This window comes from Danio rerio, chromosome 13 (genome assembly GCF_052040795.2).
Source record: "Danio rerio strain M-AB ecotype USA chromosome 13, GRCz13ab, whole genome shotgun sequence".
NCBI lineage: Eukaryota > Metazoa > Chordata > Actinopteri > Cypriniformes > Danionidae > Danio > Danio rerio.
The window spans coordinates 43,323,270-43,346,853 of record NC_141033.1 but is presented as its reverse complement, the minus strand read 5'-3'; the positions used below and the strand labels follow the sequence as shown (position 1 = coordinate 43,346,853).

The following is a 23,584-nucleotide window of genomic DNA, read 5'->3' as shown; positions in this document are numbered from 1 at the left end:
TCAATATTAAAAATGTCCATTTTCCAAAAAATACTTTAAAATCATTAAAGCCGTTGAGCTCTGAGGCGGTCACTGAATGCTATGAACTTTAATTTAAATTACTCATGTTTAACTGATGGATATGTTATTTTCCATTATTCTGTAGAGAAAATTCCATGAATGTGAGAGTCAGAAATATCAAATCTGAAGTACTACAAATGACAATCAAGTCGATCATGCTATGCTGTCAAAACGATACAAATAAATTTTGCAATATACTTAAAATATATTATTTCTAAAGATATACAAACTATTTAAATTAATTTAATAAAAAACAAAAGCTACAACACTGTACACAGTGTCTTTTGTCATATTTTCACATAGATTTACCTTAAATATTTGCAATATGATTCAACTCGAAGCTTGTTGACTTGGCTACTAACTTATAAGACTTTAAAAAAATAAAATAAAAAATCAGAGTAGGAAAAAATAAGTGGAAAAATATTGGAAAACTATAGCAACAGCTAAATCCATTCACCAGCCACTTTATTAGGTACACCTTACTAATAGCGAGTTGTACCCCTTTTGCATTCAGAACTGCCTTAATCCTTTGTAGCATAGATTCAACAAGGTACTGGAAATATTCCTCAGAGATGTTGGTCCATATTGACATGATAGCATCACGCAGTTGCTACAAATTTGTTGACTGCACATCCATGATGTGAATCTCCCATTTTACCACATCTCAAATGTGCTCTATTGGATTAGTATCTGGTGACTGTGGAGGTCATTTGAGTGCAGTGAACTCATTGTCATGTTCAAGAAACCAGTCTGAGATGATTCACGCTTTATGACATGATGAACTATCATGCTGGATTTAGCCCTCAGACGATGGGTTCATTGTGGTCATAAAGGGGTAGACATGGTCAACAACACCCAGGTAGGCTGTGATGTTGACACGATGCTCAATTGGTACTAATAGGCCAAATTCTGACCTACCATCCCAATGTTGCAGCAGAAATAGAGACTCATCAGACCAGACAACGTTTTTCCAATCTTCTATTTGAACGTCTAATTGTAACCTCAGTTTCCTGTTCTTAGCTGACAGGAGTGGCATACGGTGTGGTTCTCTGCTGCTGTAGCCCATCTGCCTTAAGGTTGGACGCGTTTTCCACTCAGAGATGCTCTTCTGCAGACCTCGGTTGTAACGAGTGGTTATTTGAGTTACTGTTGCCTTTCTATGAGCTTGAACCAGTCTGGCCATTCTCCTCTGACCTTTGGCATCAATAAAGCATTTGCGCCCACAGAACTGCCACTCACTGGATATTTTCTCTTTTCTGACCATTCTGTGTAAACCCTAGAGATGGTTATGCGTAAAAATCCCAGTAGATCAGCAGTTTCTGAAATACTTAGACCAGCCTGTCTGGCACCAACAACCATGCCACGATCAAAGTCACTTAAATCACCTTTTTTTTCCATTCTGATGCTCGGTTTGAACTGCAGTAGATTGTTTTGACCATGTCTACATGCCTAAATGCATTGAGTTGCTGCCATGTGATTGGCTGACTAAAAATTTGCATTATCGAGCAGTTGGACAGGTATACCTAATAAAGTGGCCGGTGAGGGTCAAACCTCAACTTTTACTTCTAACTCTGTATTAAATAGCTATTTTTGTCATTTACAATAATCTTCAAACTAGGCTTTACCAAGAAATGTTAAAGATGCATCAGCTTGCATGTGAATTCTCATACCTATAATAATCAAATGTGAGCATTCCTATTGGAGCGGTGTCATCTGGACAACTGGGTATGTCTGTCACTTCCAGTTTGTAGCCCTGTCAAAACAAGGTTACATTGCAGTTAATCAAACTTTTATTGTGTGCATAACTGTAAAGAAGATCCAAGATTTTGTTTACCGTTTCATTCTCAAACCACAGGAAGTAACAGTAGAAGTAATCCCCATCTCGGAGTGTGACGGTAGCATAACCCTTGTGCAGATACCGTCGTGCTGTTGCTACAAGACTCCAAACCTGAAGACCAGTACATTGTTATGAACTAAACAGATTAATGGGGTTGCTCAAAAGTTTGGACAAAAAATGATTTTAGAATCTACATTTTATCTTGTCTTAAGTCTTATGTCTATTTTATCGTATGATCACCCCACAACAGACATTCTTTATAAACACAGTAAAAAGCAATATAGTAAAATAGTAAACAAAGTTCAAAATATTTATTCCTGTGATCAAAGCTGAATCATTTGCGCAAACAAATGTCTTTGAGCCCTATCATACACTCGGCGTAATAAGGCTTTTATCAGTTTATTCATGAATATTTGCATTTGTATAATGTTATTATTAGAAGCAGCATTATTTATTATATGCATATTTATATTTGTTTTATTAAAAACAAGTTTAGATTTGTCCACCTGTCGGGTTTTGGAGATGTCTGCATCAACATATGGGGCATATGTATAGGATGTGTGTTTAGATATAACTCAGTTTTTTGGCCACATTTTCTTATTATTGCTCATTTATTAGTTTGCTGGAAATTAAACCTGAATTTAGAAGTATCCTCAAGCTGCAGATGTTTTTTTTTTTTTACTGTTTTCTCACTAGTAAAGTGTTCAGTTTTTCCACTTACAAAGTCCACCATGTAAATAGCAAATGCGGCATGGCGTGACACAACTGACTCTTAAAGGAAATGGGAGATGAGACTCTGACTGGCTTAACGCACGATATGCTCAAAACAGACCCATAACTCATTAACAGAATAAGCACAACCCTGATAGACCATGCGCAAGCGTGCAAACCTTATTTTTCCATGTTTAAAATAGCAAAAGCGGATTCAGAAACACCCATAATGCTTTTGCGCCCTGCGTTTTAGACTTTGCCCTTAGATTATTAAAATAGAGCTCATTATGTTAAATTGAGATTCCCTTTTTTTGATGAAAAGCAAGAATTTGACATTTCATAAACATATTTGCTGACACTTTCAATGAAACATAATGTACTTAAACTGCATAAAAGTATACATTTCTTTAAAAACATTTTTGTAAGGTAATACATTAAAAACATAAATAACCAAAAAACTAAAAATCAGCAATTAACAGTTTTTTTTCCTACATAGAACAAAAAAATACATAGAAAAAAAATAGATTTAAAAAAATCTAAAACATAAACATATAAAAGTTTTCAGGCTTTCAGGCCGATTTATCTATAAGTATAAACATAATAAATATAAATAAATAAATATCAAAATGCATTATTGTAAAAATCTAATTGTCATTTTTAGTATGATTAATTAGTTTAATATTAATTATATTTTGTTATAAATATATTATATTAATTATAATATTATTCATTATTAGTTTTAATATGAAGAATATTTCTTGATATTAGTGCACTGATTTAACCATACATACAGCAACATCAACTTACAGCACACCTTTTACAATTTACAATTTTATAGTGCAAGACAGACAAAGCACCTTTTTCTTTATGAAGTCAGCTAGAGGACCCTTTCCGAGCTCAGAGACGGTGCGATCAGTCACATTCAGAGAGGGTGCGATCATTTGACCACTTGAGCGATCCACGTAGATGAAGTGGATGAGACCAGGAAACTCCTCCAGGTATGTGCAAGCATGGTTAAAGTCTATCACAGTGTCACACGACAGCGAACAAAAAAAAATGACTGAAGATTGAAATGTGAACGCAACACATCTAAATCAAGCCATAAATACTCAAGGTAGAAAAAAAGGATATGACACCATTGTGATGTTTCTTTTGCTTTTAACAAGAAGAAAATCCTTCCAGTCCATCAGCTTCTCTCTAAAACACAGGTGAGAATTTCAAATGGGAGTTAAAGGAAAAGCAAAAAAAAGTTTTTTTTTTTTTTTGGGTGCATAAAAGTGTTCATGGAGCTTCATATGATTACACTTGAACCATTCAAGTAACATGGAATACCTCGACAATATATTTGGTTCATTTTCTGAATGACTTGTGACCTTTGCTGTCTACCGAGGGTTAGAAAGCTCCTGGATTTCATCTAAAATAGCTTAATTTGTGTTCTGAATATGTACAAAAGTCTCAGGGGATTGGACATTTTTAGGTGAACTAACCCTTTATTGCTAAAGCACATCAAAATAATATTCATCAACGTAAAGCGTTATCTTTTCAGACATACTGGACCATGTTCAGAGCCCGTTCTTGCAGATGAGGAGCCAACCGCTGACTGCTGCCCATACATTCAGCTGCGAAAAACTGCCTGTACACACCACACAGCTGAGTCTTCATGTTTCTACAAGACGGCAGCAAACTGCAACATAAAAAAACAGGTGAATTTTGTATCACTTCTGGGTGGATTCAAGGTCAAATGATCATTCACAGCACAGTATAATAAATAATCTGTGTGGTATTTAGAGCTGAGACTTGACCAGACAGAGAATGCATTGTGTAAAGATCATAATATGACCCATTTAAAACGGTACTCACTCTCTAGTAAATCCAGTCCCAGATCTACTGAAGGCCTTGTTCTTAAAGTCTGTCCAAGCATTTTGGAGTTGCAAAGTCTGAGCACATAAAAAAAAAAAAGTTTACAAGAAGTTGTTTAAGAACAACACATACACTTAATACACAAATACACTTCATTAAACATGTACACATAGACATCACCTATAAGCTATAAAATTGCAGGTTAACTATGTATATAATAACATATTTGCTTGTAACATGAACGTTACTTTGATTGTAAAGCAATAATGTGCACATTTTGTAAAACTGCATTGAAACAACAGTTATTGTAAAAAGCGCTATACAAATAAACTTGAATTTAATACTTGAGTAGGGTTTTTGATTATTACCTTTCTTGTTTTTTTCATGAATAAAACTCTGGATGCTGATTTTTTTTTTAACAATTCTTCAAAATTATACATTTTCTATAAAAAATTAAATAAAAATAATAATAATAATAATAATAATAATAATAATTTAGTGCGCATATCCACCAAAGCAAGTAAAATAAAGTAAAAGTAAAGCAAAGGCAAAAGAAATAGTAAAAGCAAAAAGCAAAAGTAAATACAAAGTAAAGTATGACAATTTTTACAACTCATTTTAAGGAGGTTGCTGGGATTTCTGGTAAAATGTGGTAAGGTTAGAACACAATGCAATGAATCACTAAAAGCGGTATCAGGATAAATGCTTACAGAACTTTTAATTCTATAATTATTGATTAGGTCAATATATTAAAGCATTCAGAAAAAAGCTTCAGAGGCATTTTTGAAGGCAAAAACATATTAATATTCAGATTTATCAGCTATTTATTGATTATCAGCATCAAGAGTTCTTTTTTTTGTTAATCCTTTATTTAATATTTTTAGAAAGAATACAATGAATAAAGTCTTGATAAGAATAATAACATCTCCTAAATCATAAGACAATGCTTTATGAAGTCATATTTTGAAGTCATTACCCTAAAAATACAATGCTTTTTGTAACATTATCATTCTGAATGAGTTGCTAGACTGACAACAAGTGTGAATGTTTCTTTACCTCAATTTCTCCAACAAGCAGGAAAACAAAGTGTTTACACCACAGTGGAAATGTTGTTTTTGAAAGTTTGAAAGACATAAGTAAAGTTACAGTACTGTATGTTTTGATAGCAGAAAGTTGATGATAGGCACACATTTCCAAAGGCATGGGAAAAAGTGGTGGACCCTGAAATGCGTATGGTCAATTTGACCACAGTGGCCATCCAAGGTAGAAATACTCTTTAGTGCTTAGTCATTTTAATAAAATACTATTGACTATGTCAATGTGGTCATGTCATTGGCCCGTGAACATTTCCTGCTTGTTAACTACTTCATAACTGTAATAAGAGGCAATTCAATCATAACTTAGTATAAAAACAGCTACCATAACATTATTTATCAATATGTGGCTCTTTCTGGACTCTCAGAAGCTATAGAAACTAAAAATGTAAAACAGGAAATACGTTGGGACCATTGTTTTTGTTTACATCCCTCAAAATGGTCTATACACTAATTTATAACAAGGATACTAGTTATACTATATATGTGTTTTTTAATGAAGCTGTTAAATTATAAAACTTAAAATAGGTCAAAAATGCCTCTGTGATTCTAGTGTTTTAATTATATGTTTGTTCAGTTCATTTACATAATATAAGTGGAGATCAGGAGATGCTTTTTTTTAAAAGGGTAACACTAACATTTACCAACATGAACAAGCAATGACCAATACATTTATTACAGCATTTGTTTAAGGAAAAATACAGTCATTCATTGTTAGTTCATGCTAAAAAAATAGATTTGGATTTTAATAATGCACAATAATGTACAAGTATTGATCATATTTAGATCATCTTAGTAAATACATTAACTAATGAAAACTTATTGCAAAGTGCGTGTGACCCTTAAAAGTTATACTTAAATCATTAAAAGAATGACCCAGAATTTAAATCTGATTACATTTTATTGTGTGCTGCTTCCTAATTATAGCACATATTGAAGTGGAAGTGTGTGCTGGTTGAAGTGTGTGTGTCCACTGACCTGAATCTCCATGCTGGACCAGGCTTTGATGAACTTCTCCAGTTTGCTCCGCTGCTCCTGGACAGAGGACTGACCCCGCATGGCTGAAGCCCCTTCATGGCCCTCACCTAACCTCTTCTCCAGCTTGACGAAAGCCTCCAGAAAGTAGTAAACCGACACCGCCATATGACTGTTGGGGATCTGTTGCAAAGACAAATAAATAAAAGATCAAATGAGCAGGCAACTCCATGAATTTAAACTCACATGATCCCATTATTCATGATTTGACCAAGGGCTCATTTACATGGTCATCAGTGATCTAATTATTAGTATGGTCAAATTAGATGTCTAATAATGTTGATACTGTACAGAATGCATTCAGAAATCACCTTGGTGAGCAGCACTAGTGTGATACCAGGCCAGAGAGACAGGCAATACATGGAGTGAGGCATCATGGGACACTCTTTGGCTTCCAGAAACACTCTTGACGGCGATGAAGGGTCAGGGGTTGAAACTTCAAGAGTTTTTAGACTGTCCTCAGCCATCTAAAAATCATAAGACCTTAGATATGAGAAATTTCTCATCTATAAATATACAATCTATGCCATACACTACAGTTCAGATGTTCAGGGTTTACTTTATGTTTTTGAAAGAAAAGTATTGTTATATTATATTTACAGTTGAAGTCAGAATTATTAGCCCCCCAAATTATCTGAACATAATACTTTTAATAACTCATCTCTAATTTATTTTATCTTTACCATGATGACAGTAAATAATATTTGACTGCATATTTTTCAAGACACTTCTATACAGCTTAAAGTGACATTTAAAGGCTTAACTAGGTTAATTAGGTTAACTAGGCAGGTTAGGGTAATTAGGCAAGTTATTGTATAACGATGGTTTGTTCTGTAGACTATCAAAAAATATATAGCTTCAAGAGGCTAATAACTTTGTCCTTAAAATGGTGTTTAAAAAATTAAAAACTGCTTTTATTTTAGCCAAAAGAAAACAACTAAGACTTTTTCCAGAAGAAAAAATAGTATCAGACATACTGTGAAAATATTCTTGCTCTGTTAAACACCATTTGGGAAATATTTAAAAAAGAAAAAAATTCAAAGGGGGGCTAATAATTCTGACTTTAACTGTATATATTATAGTAAACAAGAATATTACTATCATACGGTAAATTATATCATATATTTATAGTATGCCGAGTTCAGACTACACTATTTCCAAAGTAGTTATGTCACAGATGTTTTGACAATACATGACTCTCAGCGGCAGCATCTCTCAGTGCTGTGTTTACACTGCAAGATGGATGGGCAATAGGGGGGGATCACACTGAATGACTTTACAATAGGAAGAATTGCAGACATAACTCTGTCTCGGTCTCCAAACTATGTCTCACAACCAAACATGCGGGAGATGTGACACGTAAGCAACAAAATGTCATGTAGTATATGTTTTGTTATTAAAGGTGCAGTCGATGATTGTGTTCAGAAATATTTTTGTTGTGCTGGTTAAAAGTCTCTTTACATTCCAATAGTAATGATTAAAGTAAATGATCTGAATGTGTTTATATGTATTTTTATATTCTCGGTAAGGCATAAAACTAAAAAATGTTCATCCAATTAGATATTGTCAGACCGACAAATAACTCAATTACAAGAGGTATCTCAAACTGTCTGTCAACAAATTAAAATTTCTGCGCAGCCTTGTTAAGCAGACAGATGCGTCACCTGCACACACACGTGCAGCACGCAACTACCGCTGACAGAGAGTGAAAGACGTCATCCTGCAAACTCTGCATCAGCCTGAACTTCTTTCTGATAGACCAGCGTGGCCTAAAATGCATGAAAAGAAAGATTGTTTCTGAAAGGGCTTCTGCCAAAAATGCAGGATTAAAACTTTTCTAAACCCTGAATCAATATCGGAGTTACTTTTGTACACTGGAGCGAAATGTCGTTATGCAGTTTAAAACAACGATTTGAAGGGGCACACCACAGCTGAAGTATTTTTTTAAGACAGGTATGTTTTAAAACTATTTAGCCACGCAAAGCTGGGGTTCGTTCTTCGTACCTCGCTTAAATGATCTAAGATCATTTGGCAGATTCTGGATCTTTTAATCTTGATAACTGATCTCTCGCTTATTTGGTTCTTCAAACAAGTTCGCGAATCAGATTAGAATGTCTGGATAAACTGATCTTAGATCGCTGCGTGTGTTGTGAAGGACAGATCAATCGATCATCGAATTCATGATCAGCAATGCAACGCTTGGCTGACGGCACAGCAGCGTAATGACATCATCTGATTAATATTCAATTATCCATGTGAGCAAAATTACATCAAATTAGCAGTAAACGGTTTGTTAAATATGACACGCAATAAACTTCCACATTTGTTGTGAGCTGCAGGCTTTACACTTTCATTTGTCAAGACAAGAGTATTCATCATGTATTTCAATGCAAATCAATGTATTTAGTTCTACATTTAGAAAAGATTTTCTTTATTATAGAAGGCGTTTTTTAATCGGTGTAAAGAATAACTGGTTGTTTACAAAAGCATTTTCATATTGGTAAAGGCGTCTGCAACTTTTGTGAAGCATCAAATCACCGGCATATTAACTATCAAAACATGTTTATGACAGCATAAATGTATTATTGCTTTAAAAAAAAGTCACATATTGTGCATTTCTATTATACAAAATTTGTACTAAAGCGGTCTAAAAAGTTCTTATCAATAAGTTTTCTCTTTGCAACACCAGGTGGCAGTCTTTGTACTTTCATTTCGAGGGTGCAGATTGAATACGTTTTATTAATATGTATAACTTAATTTATTTTATTAATGACTATAACTTTATATATATAGTTTAAAAATATGTACCATTTTCTCAAGTGTATATAACTACTACTGTAAGAAAATATCAGAATTCGGAACATACTTTCTGTATTATCTTTGCTTGAACTGAGCCGATCTAATCCTGTTTATATTAATTGAACCTGCTCCCGATCAGGTTTGAGCTAGCAGAACTGTTGCTATGACAACAACTCTCGGATCAGCTTTGAAGAACGAAACGATCCTGGATCGTGTCAAATCGTCAATATCCAAATCCAGCTAACTCAGTAATCCACGTACAAAGAACGGACCCCTGATGTAGACTGTGCTCTTGTTTATGAATGGGTTTATATGCACGGAAGTGTTGTTCAGCCACTGAAAACATCTGGCAGAAGATTGGCTATTTTCAAGTTCATGGAGTACCTTTTACAGCATCGATAATATAGTCAGACCTGAGCATTTGTTTAATTGTTCAAGTGTAAAAGGAGCTGAAAACAAGCGATGTACGAAGATCAACGAGCACAACTGAATATGAAAAGTCACTTGTTGTCTTGGTAGTGTAAACATAAGTGTAATGAAAAAAGATGACAGGATATTTCTGTTTTTAGCACTCCTCTTTCCTGGTCTAATTTTCATTTAGTTTAATAACAAAACATAAGTAAATGTGCTCTTACACCTAACCGGCTTTCCTGAGGTGAAGCTTGATTTATACTTACACATTTGTTCATTTTTGAACAGTGACAGCCTGTGACACAGTTTTGGGGAAATATAATCCTGCACCCGCTGACCTGTCAACAACTACACCTGATAAAGTGCGTGTCTCCATAGAGTTTTCTAACTGGTGAATGACATGATCTAGTGTTATATCTAATTCAGTGCTCCTTAGCGAGTTCATGACTTCAGGAGGCGTAGCTTTGGACGGCAGGTGAGGGTCGTAAAATTTCTAAGCTATTATGCTAATACTAGCATTCTGGCAGATCACCTACTGCACCATTAACTATATAAGGAGAAAGACGCCTTTAGTGAGCTAGAAAATTTACTTATTTTGTTCACCTCGGTTTTGAAGCAAATTAGCAATTTCTCTTAAACTTTTTTGTTTTTTGACCCGGTTGTGGTATTGTTATGACACGTCAAACAGACACGGGTGATCCTGCCAAATTTCCACTAGTTTTTCCTCCATTTTTGTGTCCAAATAGAACAAAAAAAGCTCTTTTCTCAACCAAAGCCAGGCTTGTTAATATTGTGGTCTAACTCCTCCCTCAACTTCCCACTGGTCTGGATGCTGCTCTCTCATTGGCTGTAGGTATTTGCCGATGTTATTTTTAATCAGAACACCTTTCACATGACATGATTTTGAATCGACTTACTGGCGATTCTCTCAGATTACGCCTTTGATAGTTCACACTGTGTGATTGTCACTCACGTAAACAAGGACTGATTTTGCTTGTGATTTTGGGCATTTGTCTGCAATTTTTAAAAACCTGACGGCGAGTCAAATTCAGGGCTAAAATGGATGCAGTCTGAACTCAGCAATAGTTTTCAGTGTCATAATGTAATCAAATGCCATTTAATATGCTAAAAATGTAATCTTATATGCCAAAATGCTGCTTTAAAATCTAATTTTAAAAGACAATTCGTCATATTTAATACAACATTTTGCATTTAAAAAGTGTTGAATCTCTTAATTGATTCAATATTGTTGCTTTTTACAGTATTGCGTTTTTAAATTAACTTGTATCTGAATTTTCTCATTTATTTGACTCTGGTTTGCATTTATTTATGATTGTTTTACTGCAATTTCTATTTATTTTAATAAATTTTAAAATCTTTCAATCTTTTTAAATAAATTTAGTAGAAACAATATAATAAGTATAATTTATTACACACATTATTAGATTAGTTTTCTTTATATTAATGTATATTTATGTTTTTAAGTATTTGAGTTTTTCTAAATAATTTATAATTTATGAACTATTTGTTTTTTTATATTACATTTTCATTTCATTTTTCAGATAATATTAATTAAGGCTATATTTTTTACTCAACAATAAAACATAATAAAAAAATCTATACAATGAGATCATGTTACTTTTAGATCATAAAAAAGCAGCTCAATGACCTGAATATCAGGATCCACAAACTGGAAGACAGGAGGACTGTCCTTTCTTGGTGTGACTGTCCAGTAAAAACATAAGATAAAATTAATCATGCAGCAATCATTTAGAAAAACATATATATATATATATATATATATATATATATATATATACACTGTAACACCTTGGTGCATTTCATTATGGTGCAAACACGCATGCAATGGCATATGGATACATTTTTATCACCTGATTCTCGTTCAGGAGGAGATGGCTCTGGTGTGTAAAAAACATCAGGAACTGTACTGTTCTCCAGCTCCTAAACAACACAGAAAATACTGTCAAAGCACAGTAAAATATAATAACTAAATAATTACAAACTAGTGAAGTCAAACCTCAGGAGTGTCATCCAGGTCTATTTTGCTGGGATAAAGATCTTGCACCAGTATGATCAGAGCCAGGAGATCAGAGGGGTTCAGATTGCTGGCATTACGACTGCACACAGAAAAAAAATAAATTACATTTGGATTACAATTAATTACATTATTTCTAATATTATTAATTATAAGCCCTCCTGTAATTTATTATTTTTTTCAAATTCAGTTGAGGTCAGAATTATTAGCCCCCCTGAATTGTTAGCCCTCCTGTTTATTTTTTTACCTAATTTCTGTTTGATGGACAGATTTGTTTCAACACATTTCTAAACATAATAATTTTAATAACTAATTTCTAATAACTGATTTATTTTATCTTTATCATAATGACAGTAAATAATATTTGACTAGATATTTTTCAAGACACTTCTATACAGCTTTTGTCTTTTAAATTGTTTTTTTTTTTTTTAAACTGCTTTTATCCAAGCCAAAATAAAACAAATAAGACTTTCTCCAGAAGAAATAAATATTATCAGACATACTGTGAAAATTTCCTTGCTCTGTTAAACATCATTTGGGAAATATTTAAAAAATATAAAAAGGGGGGGCTAATAAGTCTGACTTCAACTGTATTTCTCAAGTACTATTCAATTAAGAGAAGATTATTTTTAATAAATTTTAAACAAAATATAAATATATATATATATATATAAATATATATATATAAATATATATATATATATATATATATATATATATATATATATATATATATATATATATATATATATATATATATATAAAAATATATATATATATAAAAAAATATATATATATATAAAAAAAAAAAATATATATATATATATATATATATATATATATATATATATATATATATATATATATATATATATATATATATTACTAGCTATTTTACAAAATACTAGCATTCAACTTTAAGTCCAAATTAATACTTAACTAGATTAATTAGGCAAATAAAACATTCTACATTTTTAAATCCTAAATTGTGTTACAAACAATGTCAAATGTTCTTTAAAAAAATACCCTGAACAATTGTTTAAAATACACTTTAATGTCAAAAGGTGATAACAACCATTAAAATCACTGAATAAAATCATTTAAAAATTCAGATTCAAACATGCTGACTCATCTTGTAAAAAATATAATAAATAAATAATAAAAATAGAAATAAACAATCATTTATCAATGATAAAAATGACAAAAAAAAATATATATATAAATACATATAAACATACATTTGGATGTATATTTGGACAAGTAAATCAAAAAAGATTTTTAAAAACATCTTAAGACAAGAATTGATGTACTCTAAATGTTGATAAAATTGTAACAAAACAATGTTTTAAAATTACAATACAGTTATGCCTGAACAATTTTAAATTTATTTATATTTTGTTAAATTGTCTATAAAATAAATAAATGTAAAAAATGTAAATACATTTTTAAAAATAAAATAAAAATCACAGGAAAATTGTGATTTCTATTTTTTTGGGAATAAAACTTTTTTTTTTTTTTTCACATTAATGCCGCTTTGATTGCTTCTACTTGATTTATTTTGTCTTTACACAACCCCAGTCTCCATCTGATGGTTTAGTACCTGGAGTAGAAGGCCAGCTGTTTGGTGTGCACCAGTATGAATGCGTGCAGCACCTCCTCACCAGCTCGGTCCATGCTGCTGTTAATCTGCTGTACCAGTCGACGCTCCAGAAACTCAATGCACTGCTCACAAAGGGTCGGGTGGATCAGCCTCTCCACTGCCTGAATGGAACCAGAGAACTCTACATCTGTCATCCAAAACTAGCATGCAAATCATAAAAACAGACTTGAACGCACCTCCACTAAAAAGCTTTGGTCATTTTCACGCAAGCGGCTGTATGTCTCCAAGAGGCTTCGCAGTTTTTTCCACAACCGGTTCCTCTGCTCTGTGTCTTGAGGGCGCAGTCTAAAAAATTGAACATATGTGTGAACATATGAACCAAATAGACTGCTTGTGCTAACCTACAGTATTATAACGAAAATCCTAAGACCTTACACACTCATCAGCCACTTTATTAGGTACATCTGTCCAACTGCTCGTTAACGCACATTTCTAATTGGCCAATCACATGGCAGAAACTCAATGCATTTAGGCATTTAGTCATGGTCAAGACGATCTGCTGCAGTGCAAAATGAGCATCAGAATGGGAAAGAAATGTGATTTAAGTGACTTTGGGGGACAAAAGAGGGTCCAACCCAGTACTAGTAAGGTGTACCTAATAAAGTGGCCAGTGAGTGTATATGAGATTTCTCATCTATAAATATACATTTTCTGCCAAACACTACGGTTCAAATGTTTAGCTTTTGTAAAAAATGTGTTCTTATAATTTTTCTGTTTTTGTAAGGAACGCATTGTTATATTACAGTTATATTAAGCATTGCCAAATGGTATAGACAATAACATAATATTAGTACAATAATATTATTCTTATACAGTTTATTACATTATTTTTTATTATATTACATTATTTATGTTTCAGTGTCACAATCATTCAGAAATGTAATCAATATGTTAAATTGCTGCTTTAAAAACTGATATTATTATTTACAAAAGTAAGTAATTTTTACGGTTCTTCTGCTCAGTGTCTTAAGAGCGCAGTCTAACAAATTGAAACACAAACGAAAAAGGTCTTTGGTGTTAAAATAAGAACAAACTAGACTGTTCATGCTAATTTTCAGGATTAAAATTGAAAGTGCAGTTCTCACTCTTTCCTCAGGAGGGGGCCGCTGAGCGTCACCATCCCAAACAGGATTTCTGTGAGTTTCTTCATCACGTAGATCTTTCTCTTCAAATCTTCTTCGGTCTCCTCTCCGTCTCCGTTCACAGCAATGTATAAGCACTCATCAAACTGCATGAACAAACAGAAAGAGGGTCATTAACAGAGATGTAGAATTTTATTTTATTTTTTAAAACGGTGGCGATATTTCACAGCTGAAGTAAAACACATCACATGTAAACTAAAAGTTTTATTAAATGGCGTGTTTTGCAGGAGCGTGGTGCAACATAAACAAACATAATAATAAATATAAACACAACACTTGACGTAAACCTTTACATACTGTAACAACGGTAGCGGTAACAACTAAACATATACTATAAACTACGAATGCAACAATACGGCCCATGGTTCAATACTTACCTCGGTTTTTTAACACTGTTTTCGGATCGGTTATCATGGCTTGACACGTGTTTTTTTTTATATATAGGCAATAGGAACAGTAAGAGCTAAGGAGAAAAAAATAAAAACGATTTATTGCAATACTCAATTTTTTTTACTTAAAAGCCAAGAAAAGTACACTAGTTACTATTGTATGTAGGGAACACATAAAAATGCTACACTTTGAAAATAAACAAATGCGGTGCTGAAAAAATGCAAGAAAGTAGTCTGTAACGCGGGATCGAGTGCTTATATAAAATGACAAAAGCCCACATCTCTAATCACCGAAAACGGCTGCAAATCATTAGCAATAAACACCCGCACTGCCTTTGTTATTTTTATGTGTCTCTCGGAACCAGTAGGGTATATTTTCTTGAAGGATTCAGCGAGGGATTGTTGCCAATTTTGAGGACTTTATTACCTTCTCTGCTATCCTGCCTTCAGACAGTGATATTGCTGGGTGATGGCGCTGCAGATGTGCAGTCATGGTTATATGTGTAAAACAATGCTTGCACACAGTTATTTTTAGTTCACTGTTTTTTCTTTTATTGGCATTATATTTACCAGCAAAACCGAAATGTCCTCACACCGCAGATTTGAAAGACACCAGCGCTTTCTTGTACTGTTGCCTCACTTCGCCGGTGCTTCCTTGTACTGTTGCTTTACTTCACCGACGCTTGCCATGTTAAAATGTGGAATGATGGTCAAAATATTGTGGTCATGTTTTCTATGCAAGTTGCCCATGTACAGTATGTTGCATATGTAAGTCACTAGAAAAATAAATAAATGAAACATATACACACATATGTACATACATATAAAGTTGAAACGAGGCAAAATTATTAGCCCTCTAGTAAACTTGTAAATCTTTTTCATATATTTTCCAAGTGCTGTTTAACAGACCAAGTTTTATTTTCACAGTATGTGCTTTATAAAATTTTCTTCTGGAGAAAAAAAGTCTTATTTATTTATGTTTGACTGGAATAAAACAAATAAATTAAAATTATACATAATTTAGTTTTTGAATCATTTTTTATCGAGTCAATATTACTATAATATTATAAAAATGGTATTGGCTACCGAACAAAGCAATGTTGACCATTGATTTATTAACCTACAGCAGGGGGCTCCAATCTCGGTCCTGGAGGGCCGGTGTCCCAGCAGGGTTTAGCTCCAACTTGCCTCAACACACCTGCCTGGATGTTTCAAGTATATCTAGTTAGACCTTGATTAGCTTGTTCAGGTGTGTTTGATTAGGGTTGGAGCTAAAATCTGCAGGACTTCCAGGAACAAGTTTAGTGACCACTGACCTACAGTAATCTTCCTAGATAACCTAATTAAGATTTAAAATTTTACTTTAAACTGAATACTAGTATCTTGCAAAATAACTAGTAAAATATTATGTACTGTCATCATGGAAAAGACAAATTGCTTAATAGAACTGAGTTATAACTATTATGTTTTAAAATAAGTTGAAAGTTAGGTTGAGAATGAATCCTTAGATACATGTATTTAAATGGTTATATACAGTAGACGGTTATATGGTTTATTTAATAAAATGGTTTAATAAAATAATCATTTAATAAAATGGTTTATATGGATTTATATTTAGGTCTTAGGATAGGTGTTTTAGATTGCTTACAGAATCAAAACACCACGTGAATATACAAAAATATAATACTTAGGGCTCGAAATTGCGCCCAAAATTTTATCTATGCGACCTCAAAATATATATGGGAGCATTTGTGCGAGTGCATTAAATTGATGTCGTGCGACCAGTTTTCACAGCAAAATTTGGAGGCATTCACACATTAAGCATCTTTGCACCTAACAACACCAAACGCAGTGCTCAGGAATGGTTTAAAACAGTAAACAAAAAACAAAGCCCGCAATGCTTGCCCCACCATCAAGCTCTTCTAAAAGGCCAACTGCGCTAAAACAGAATGCGAATGGATTGGTTAATATCAGCTGTCAATCACTCAGTTCCAATGACAGGGAGCTACAGTCGCGAAAATGTAAAGGTCTGCATGCAAGATAATGAAAACAACACTGACAGATTTAGTTTTAGAAATCACCTAAAGTTACAAATAATGGCACATCTGATTAGTAATCATGTAATAAATCCAGTATTTACACTTTTCAAAGAGTAGATAAAATACTTCCAGTGTTAAAAGTCTACTATGAAAATGACTAAAGTATTCACTGTAATGCCGATGGGATGAGGTTTTCAGGTCACAGCGTTTGCCACTGAATCTACACATTTTAAGCATGAGATGTACTAGCGTTATTTAATCCTTCATTTAATCGTCACAACGTATGCAAATAATAAGTTATATGCAGGGCCAGACGGAATCTGCGGATGTTTTTTGCTATTTCTGCGGAGAATTTTGGTAAAAATTTGCAGATTTCTGCTGAATTATTTTGGGAGTTTCCAGCGGAGTATCATAACTAAAACCTTAAAATATTAAATAAAAAGTAATAAATTACTGAATAAAAACTGAATAAATTCAGATTTACACATTTACTCAAGTAAATAAACAGAATTAATAATCGGCTAAAAATCTGCAGAAATCTGCGGAATTCTGCGCACACATATTCCGTGTGGGCCTAGTTATATGTCAATATCAACTGTGCAATATCAGACACCACCCATGAGAACAGCACAGTTATTATTGTTAATTCAGTTCATCTCATTCATGTCAAGCAGTGCGTGCAGGGCCGGTGAGCGCATGAAGATTTTTGTTTATTTGTTAGTTGTGATTAGAGTGTTAATATATAATATAATCTGTTAATATAAACGTGTAGTTACGATGCTCATATTTTTGGTGGGTGCAACTAAATTTTGTCTAGTGCGCCTACATTTTTGAAGTTAGGAGCACCGGTGCTACCAAGAAACAAGGTTAATTTTTAAGCCCTGACATTATGAATATATTGCTCAGCAGATGAGTACACTCCTCACAAATCTTTCATTTTAAAGAGCCCATTTTATGGATTTTTGAAAATTCCCCTCCATGTAGTGTGTAACACAGCTCTAAGTGAAGTGAAGTATCCAGCTAAGGCTTAAATCTGTTAGTGTACAGTGTTTAAAACTGTTGATTCATCTATAAAAGAGTCGACTCATAGTGCTTCAAACGAGTCGCCTTGATACCAATTCATTAGGTGTTTCGCCATGACGTACGAACGAAACCAAGTTATTCACATGCACGCGCAAACCCGGGAGATTTCAAACCTGAGGCCCCGCCCTCTGACGCAGAAACCCAGACACACACACACACACCCACCCACAAACACACACACACACACACACACACACAAACATGCCGGTCGATTGAAGTCACACTGCAGATGGATATATTGAGTCTCTACCCAAAGATGAAACCTCAGCATTATAGCCAAGCAGTTGGAAACTACTGGAAACTTCTGGAAACTACATGCTACAAAGAATACTTCATCAGCGTTTGTTAAAGGAAGGATCAGTAAAGAGTAACTTATTGATGGACATGTCAGGATGGATTTTTCTTCCTCCATTTCTCAAGTGTAAGTACGTGCGATTAAAGTTGCCTCGTTGACTCTAGCTTGCAAATGTATTTAGTTGTGATTTGTTACTTGTAACTGCGTGTACTGTATCAGGTTAACTGGCTATATTCTCTTATCGCGTGCAAAGTCACGTTAAAAACGCGACGCGTGCTGCTTTGTTAACGGAGCTCCGTGGACGAGGAGTAGTGTGTGTGTCTGTGCGCGCGCTGTTGTCCGGAGGTGTGTGTGTTTGTGTGTGTGTGTGTGTGCGCGCGCTGTCGTCCGCAGCAGGGTTAAGTGCGGGTGTGTGTGTGTGTGTGTGCAATATGTGTGTGTGTGTGTCTGTGAAAAGAGCAGAGTGAGAAGCTAGGAGATCTCCTCAACTGTTTTTGGAGTTTTTGCTCAATAAAATAGTTAGTCGTCTGAATTTTCAAGTTCATAGTCTGTATACATTGACCCACTGGCAGCCAAAATCCACGCCTACACTATCGAGCATGTATGAACTGTGATTACTTTTATATTGCTGATTAGCTGTTTGGCATTTCACTCTCTGACTGAAGGCATGTCGACCAATCGCAACAGACTGTCATCGGTCCAATCAGCGCAGATTAGCTTCGCGCTAAGGAGGGGTTTGGGAACAAATGAATCACTGGACGATTCATACGGGAGTCGCTGGGATAATTAGGTAAAAATAAATGCAGATTATAAGACCACGAAAGTGTTTTTTGACCTTGCATGCATATTAAACTGTTGTTGGAGACCCTTACAACCAAGATATGACCCTATTTCATGTATAATATGGGCTCTTTAATTATTATTTTCCAAAGGACAAAATTATACCAGATTTACAATATTATATTGTAAATGCATAAAAATTAGATTATTCAGTACTGAAGCCAAATCTGGAGTTTATCTAAGAAAATAAGTTATGATAATGGTCCAAAATTTCTACACCAAAATTTTTATATAAATAAAAATAAATAAATGCATTATCTTTCTATTTCTAAAGATGTTTTTGACAAAAATATTATATAAATAAATATATACATTAAATAAATCTGTTTTGTTTAAATGCACCAACATACGTTGCCTATATTTACTGAGAAATGAATAAAAATATTCATCTTCAAAACAGGGTGTACTCAATTATGCTGAGCGCTGTAAATATGACATCATTTTACAAAATACATTTTTTAAATATTGTACTTTATGTGTTTACAGTATACACATCAAACCAGTATCATTTCATAAGCATTTTTCGTTCAGCAATAGCGTGCTGTCTGTTCATAACCAGCAGTGTGCATGTCATTAGAGCAGCTGAGATGACTCTTTCATTCCGCTGTGCATTACCTGATGCAGAACATAGATATGATTGTTCTCTGTGCTGAAGGAGGTGTAATTGTCCCCGAGTCGGTCCACCATGGTGCTACAGGAGATGATGATTGGTGCGAAGAGAGTGTTAATGCTGTCTTCAAAGGCAGGCAGCTAAAAATGCAAACAAAATATTAATAATCATGCACGCAAATAACAATGTATTTTAAAATGAAATTTTGGTTGGTTTCATTATAAGAAATTTATTACAGCTGGAGTATTGAATTTAATTTTGTTTATCAAAATTTGCTAAATGTATGTATGTAATAATTGTTTACATCCTGAATCCATCTAATGAACGGTGTTGTTTTTTTTATTTTTAGCTAAAATTACAACAGGGAGCCTATAATGAGTGTTTTTTTTAGATCTGCTGGGTCTGTACTTAGTTACTTCATTAGCTATTTAGTTCCTTTGATAGTTACTTTATTAGTTAGGTAGTTAATTCATTACTTAGTTTCTGACATTGTCAGTTACTTCATTAGTTAGTTACAGTAGTTTGTGTCTTAGTTTGTCACTTAGTTATTTTGTTATTTAGTTAGTTAGACTTGCATTAGCAATATTAATCGCAACACTTGTACAAAGTATTCAATATAAAATTTACAACCATAACAGTTTCTTAATATTCATTCATAGCACAAAAGAAACAAATAAATAACAACAACTAACAATAACAAAAAGTAAGCAATAATCTTTCTATTTGATCAATGATAAATATTTTTTAATTCCTCCATATGACATTTTACATTTTCTTCCTTGAAATATGTCCTGAAAAAAGTTCACTAATATCATTTAAAAACACATTCTATTAAAATATGTTTTATCCTCAAAATATTTGAACGTAATTTACAAATATGTTTGGATTGGTGCATACACTGCTACTGTAAATATGAAGGTTTTAAAATGGTGTTCAATAAAAGAATCTTTTGGTTTCCCTAAAAAAAAACTTTTAGTAACAGTTTTTTCTTAGTTTGAAGAATATTTAGTGAATCAATAGAATCATTTTCTGCTATAAGTCAGCTTTTGTTTACAGCAAAGGTTCCTGGTGTGTTAAAGGTTCTTTATAGAACCACCAAACCAACAAAGATATTATATTTTAAAAGCAATAGTCAATTAAAAACTGACGCCATCGGCTTTTAACTCACCCTTCACTTATTTTAAATCTGCTTTTTTTTGCTTCTGTTGATCACAAAAGAAGAAATTTGGAATATGGCTGTAAAGTGCAAACCATTATCTTTCCAGTATTTGTGTTTTCAACCATGGAAGTCTACGTTTATCAGCTTTTAGCTTACTTCAAAATAATCTTCTTTTAGGATCAGCAGAAAAAAGAAACTCATTAAGGTTTGTAACCAATTAAGACTAAGTAAATTTACATTTTGGGTGCTATCCCTTTAAGAGTGTAGCATTTGAATGAGAGGTAATGTTATTTTATTCATTTATTTAATGCCATGTAAGCACCCAAGGCTATTTTCATGGCACGAATAATTCAATAATAAATATACAATTAAAATCATCAAACAACTGAAAACATTAACTTAAATACGATTTTTAGTGTTATTACAGGATGAAAATTCTAATATTTTCTCTGGTGTCACTTTGCTGCAAATGTCCTCAAGAGAATTCATTCAAGAAAAAAAGCCTTCTGGAACCATTAAAAGCAGGACAGTCCAGTAACGTGTTTTACTGTGAGATGTTTTGTGCATTACAAACATTGAGTAGGGTCTTCTTGAATGAGAGGTAGTTCCAGCTATACTGTTCCTCATTAAGAAGCAAACAGTTTTATGTAAAAACTACCGGAGTACCCAATGTTATGTACAATAGCTTAAAATATCTATGTTTTATGTGTCTGAAAGTCAAACAGCACTATTTGATAATCTAGAGCAAAAAAAAACATACTCCTTCTCCTTCCTCCTGGGAGACTCCATACTGCTCCTGAAGCCGCTGTTCGAACTCGCTGTCCGTCCAGTAGAACAGAACCTCTGCGCTCTCATTGGCCACCAGCAGACACTTCATTTTACCTGAGGAAAAATGATTCATTGTGTTCACATGCTTTCTTGAGGCATTACTGACTTTGCAGGACTTCTAAAGCGAGTTTGCCCAAAAATATAAATTAACTCATTATTTACTCTTCCTCATGCGGTTTTTAAACTTTTATTAGTTTCTTACATCTGTAGGAAACAAAAGAAGATATTTTACAAAGAAAACTGGTTGCTGGGACCCATCAACTTCCATAGCAGGACAAAGAAAAATACTGTTGAAATCAATGGATCCCAGAAACCAGCATTTTTCATATGATCTTCTAAAGGGAGAGTAAATTGTGGCAGAATTTTCATTTAGTAGAATTAAACAACACAAATAAGTTTTCCTTAAGGAGGTACACCAAAGATGCTGAAACTAGCACTGGAAACGTCAGGTAATTTTTATATGTTAGTCTGGCTTGCATAACATCTATGTAAATATTCATCAATCCCTCTCACAATATAGCCAATTATTTTCGATATCTTTCAATAATCACTGAAAAGAGGGCTTAATTTAGCAATGTGGTGTCACCCCATCCCCACCCCCACCAAAAAAAATAAATAAATAAATGTCCTTGATCTGTTAAACATCATTTGGGAAATACTTAAAAAAAGAAAAAAAAACTGTACATAATTGTTACACATTTAGTGTAAGTGTTGGTAAAACAAAAAGCAAAAAATAAATTCTCTAACAGCAATTGATCAGGACATATTCTAAAGTAAAGACAAAGTATCTACGACTGCACTATACAAATATTTAGAAATGAGAAAACCAGCTAAAGTTACTTTTTTTGTTGAGGTAAAGTATTTTTTTTAAAACCTGAACTGAGAGTTTCAATCAACAACTTTAAAGTCAAGCTGCTTTGGCACATTCTACATTGTAAAAGTGCTATAGAAATAAAGATGAATTGAATTTGCACATTCGTTCAGTGACAACTTGTGACACACTCCCTATATTGTTTACCATAGTACTTTCAATTTTCAGTCTGAAATCACATGCAAGTGCTGTATGGCTTGAACAACAACATTAGAACTATTTATTGTCAACAGTGTTGCAAAGGCTGCTAACATGATTTTACTATTTAGATTTGGCAAAGGATCCTTTTCTGAAATTATATTGGGAGAATGTTTGAATGTGTGAATATAAAATTAACTTTACCTTAATGAGAAATCCCTGTATTTTGACATTTACTGTACTGTATATATAAATACAACAATGATAACATGGTTCACAATAACAAAACACACTGATGTAAGACACAAACGGAAGTAAATAAAAAAAACCCACATAGATCTTTTCAGCAAGAATTATTGCAATATTATAAAACACAAAGCAAACAATACCTGACAGGGTGTTCCTCAGAAGCCGACAGCTTTTGGTTCCTCCAGGATGAAACTAAAGTTTACGTCTCATCTGATGCCTGATTCATAGAAAAGCATAATTTACTTGGGAACTTTTGCACTAAACTCTCTAACCTACTTACGTATCACTAAAGTACACTTACTGTTTTAGCTGTTGGCGTTTACAGCAGAAAAGTGTCATTGTTTCTGAATCCTGGTCCAGCTCACCGAACAACGATTAGTTTGTCATCAGCTGCTGAACTGCTACAGCGCTTCCGTAA

At 33.5% G+C, this 23,584-nt stretch overlaps 1 protein-coding gene and 1 long non-coding RNA gene across 5 annotated transcripts in view; one reads left to right on the top strand and one right to left on the bottom strand.

The window, feature by feature from the left end:
• Positions 1-23,584, bottom strand: part of hps1 (HPS1 biogenesis of lysosomal organelles complex 3 subunit 1) — a 26,297-nt gene extending 2,713 nt beyond the window's left edge. For 3 of the 4 annotated variants that reach the window (XR_015505261.1, XR_015505262.1, XM_087278133.1), the window contains exons 1-18: positions 23,468-23,558; positions 23,307-23,383; positions 21,841-21,962; positions 19,927-20,061; positions 14,609-14,751; positions 13,700-13,808; positions 13,464-13,624; positions 11,846-11,945; positions 11,700-11,769; positions 11,477-11,532; positions 6,909-7,064; positions 6,541-6,720; positions 4,469-4,545; positions 4,161-4,292; positions 3,740-3,805; positions 3,466-3,610; positions 1,895-2,008; positions 1,731-1,813 (exon numbers count right to left, since the gene is read on the bottom strand). Coding sequence is in view for 2 of the 4 variants with exons in the window: in XM_087278133.1 (XP_087134259.1) it covers positions 1,731-1,813; positions 1,895-2,008; positions 3,466-3,610; positions 3,740-3,805; positions 4,161-4,292; positions 4,469-4,545; positions 6,541-6,720; positions 6,909-7,064; positions 11,477-11,532; positions 11,700-11,769; positions 11,846-11,945; positions 13,464-13,624; positions 13,700-13,808; positions 14,609-14,751; positions 19,927-20,061; positions 21,841-21,957 (1,844 nt within the window). In the remaining 2 variants the exon portion in view is untranslated. 4 annotated transcript variants of the gene reach the window in all.
• Positions 16,390-23,584, top strand: part of LOC147841170 (uncharacterized) — a 95,913-nt gene continuing 88,718 nt past the window's right edge. The window contains exon 1 of the long non-coding RNA XR_015506359.1: positions 16,390-16,531. This is a non-coding gene — a long non-coding RNA (uncharacterized LOC147841170). The remainder of the gene's footprint in view (positions 16,532-23,584) is intronic.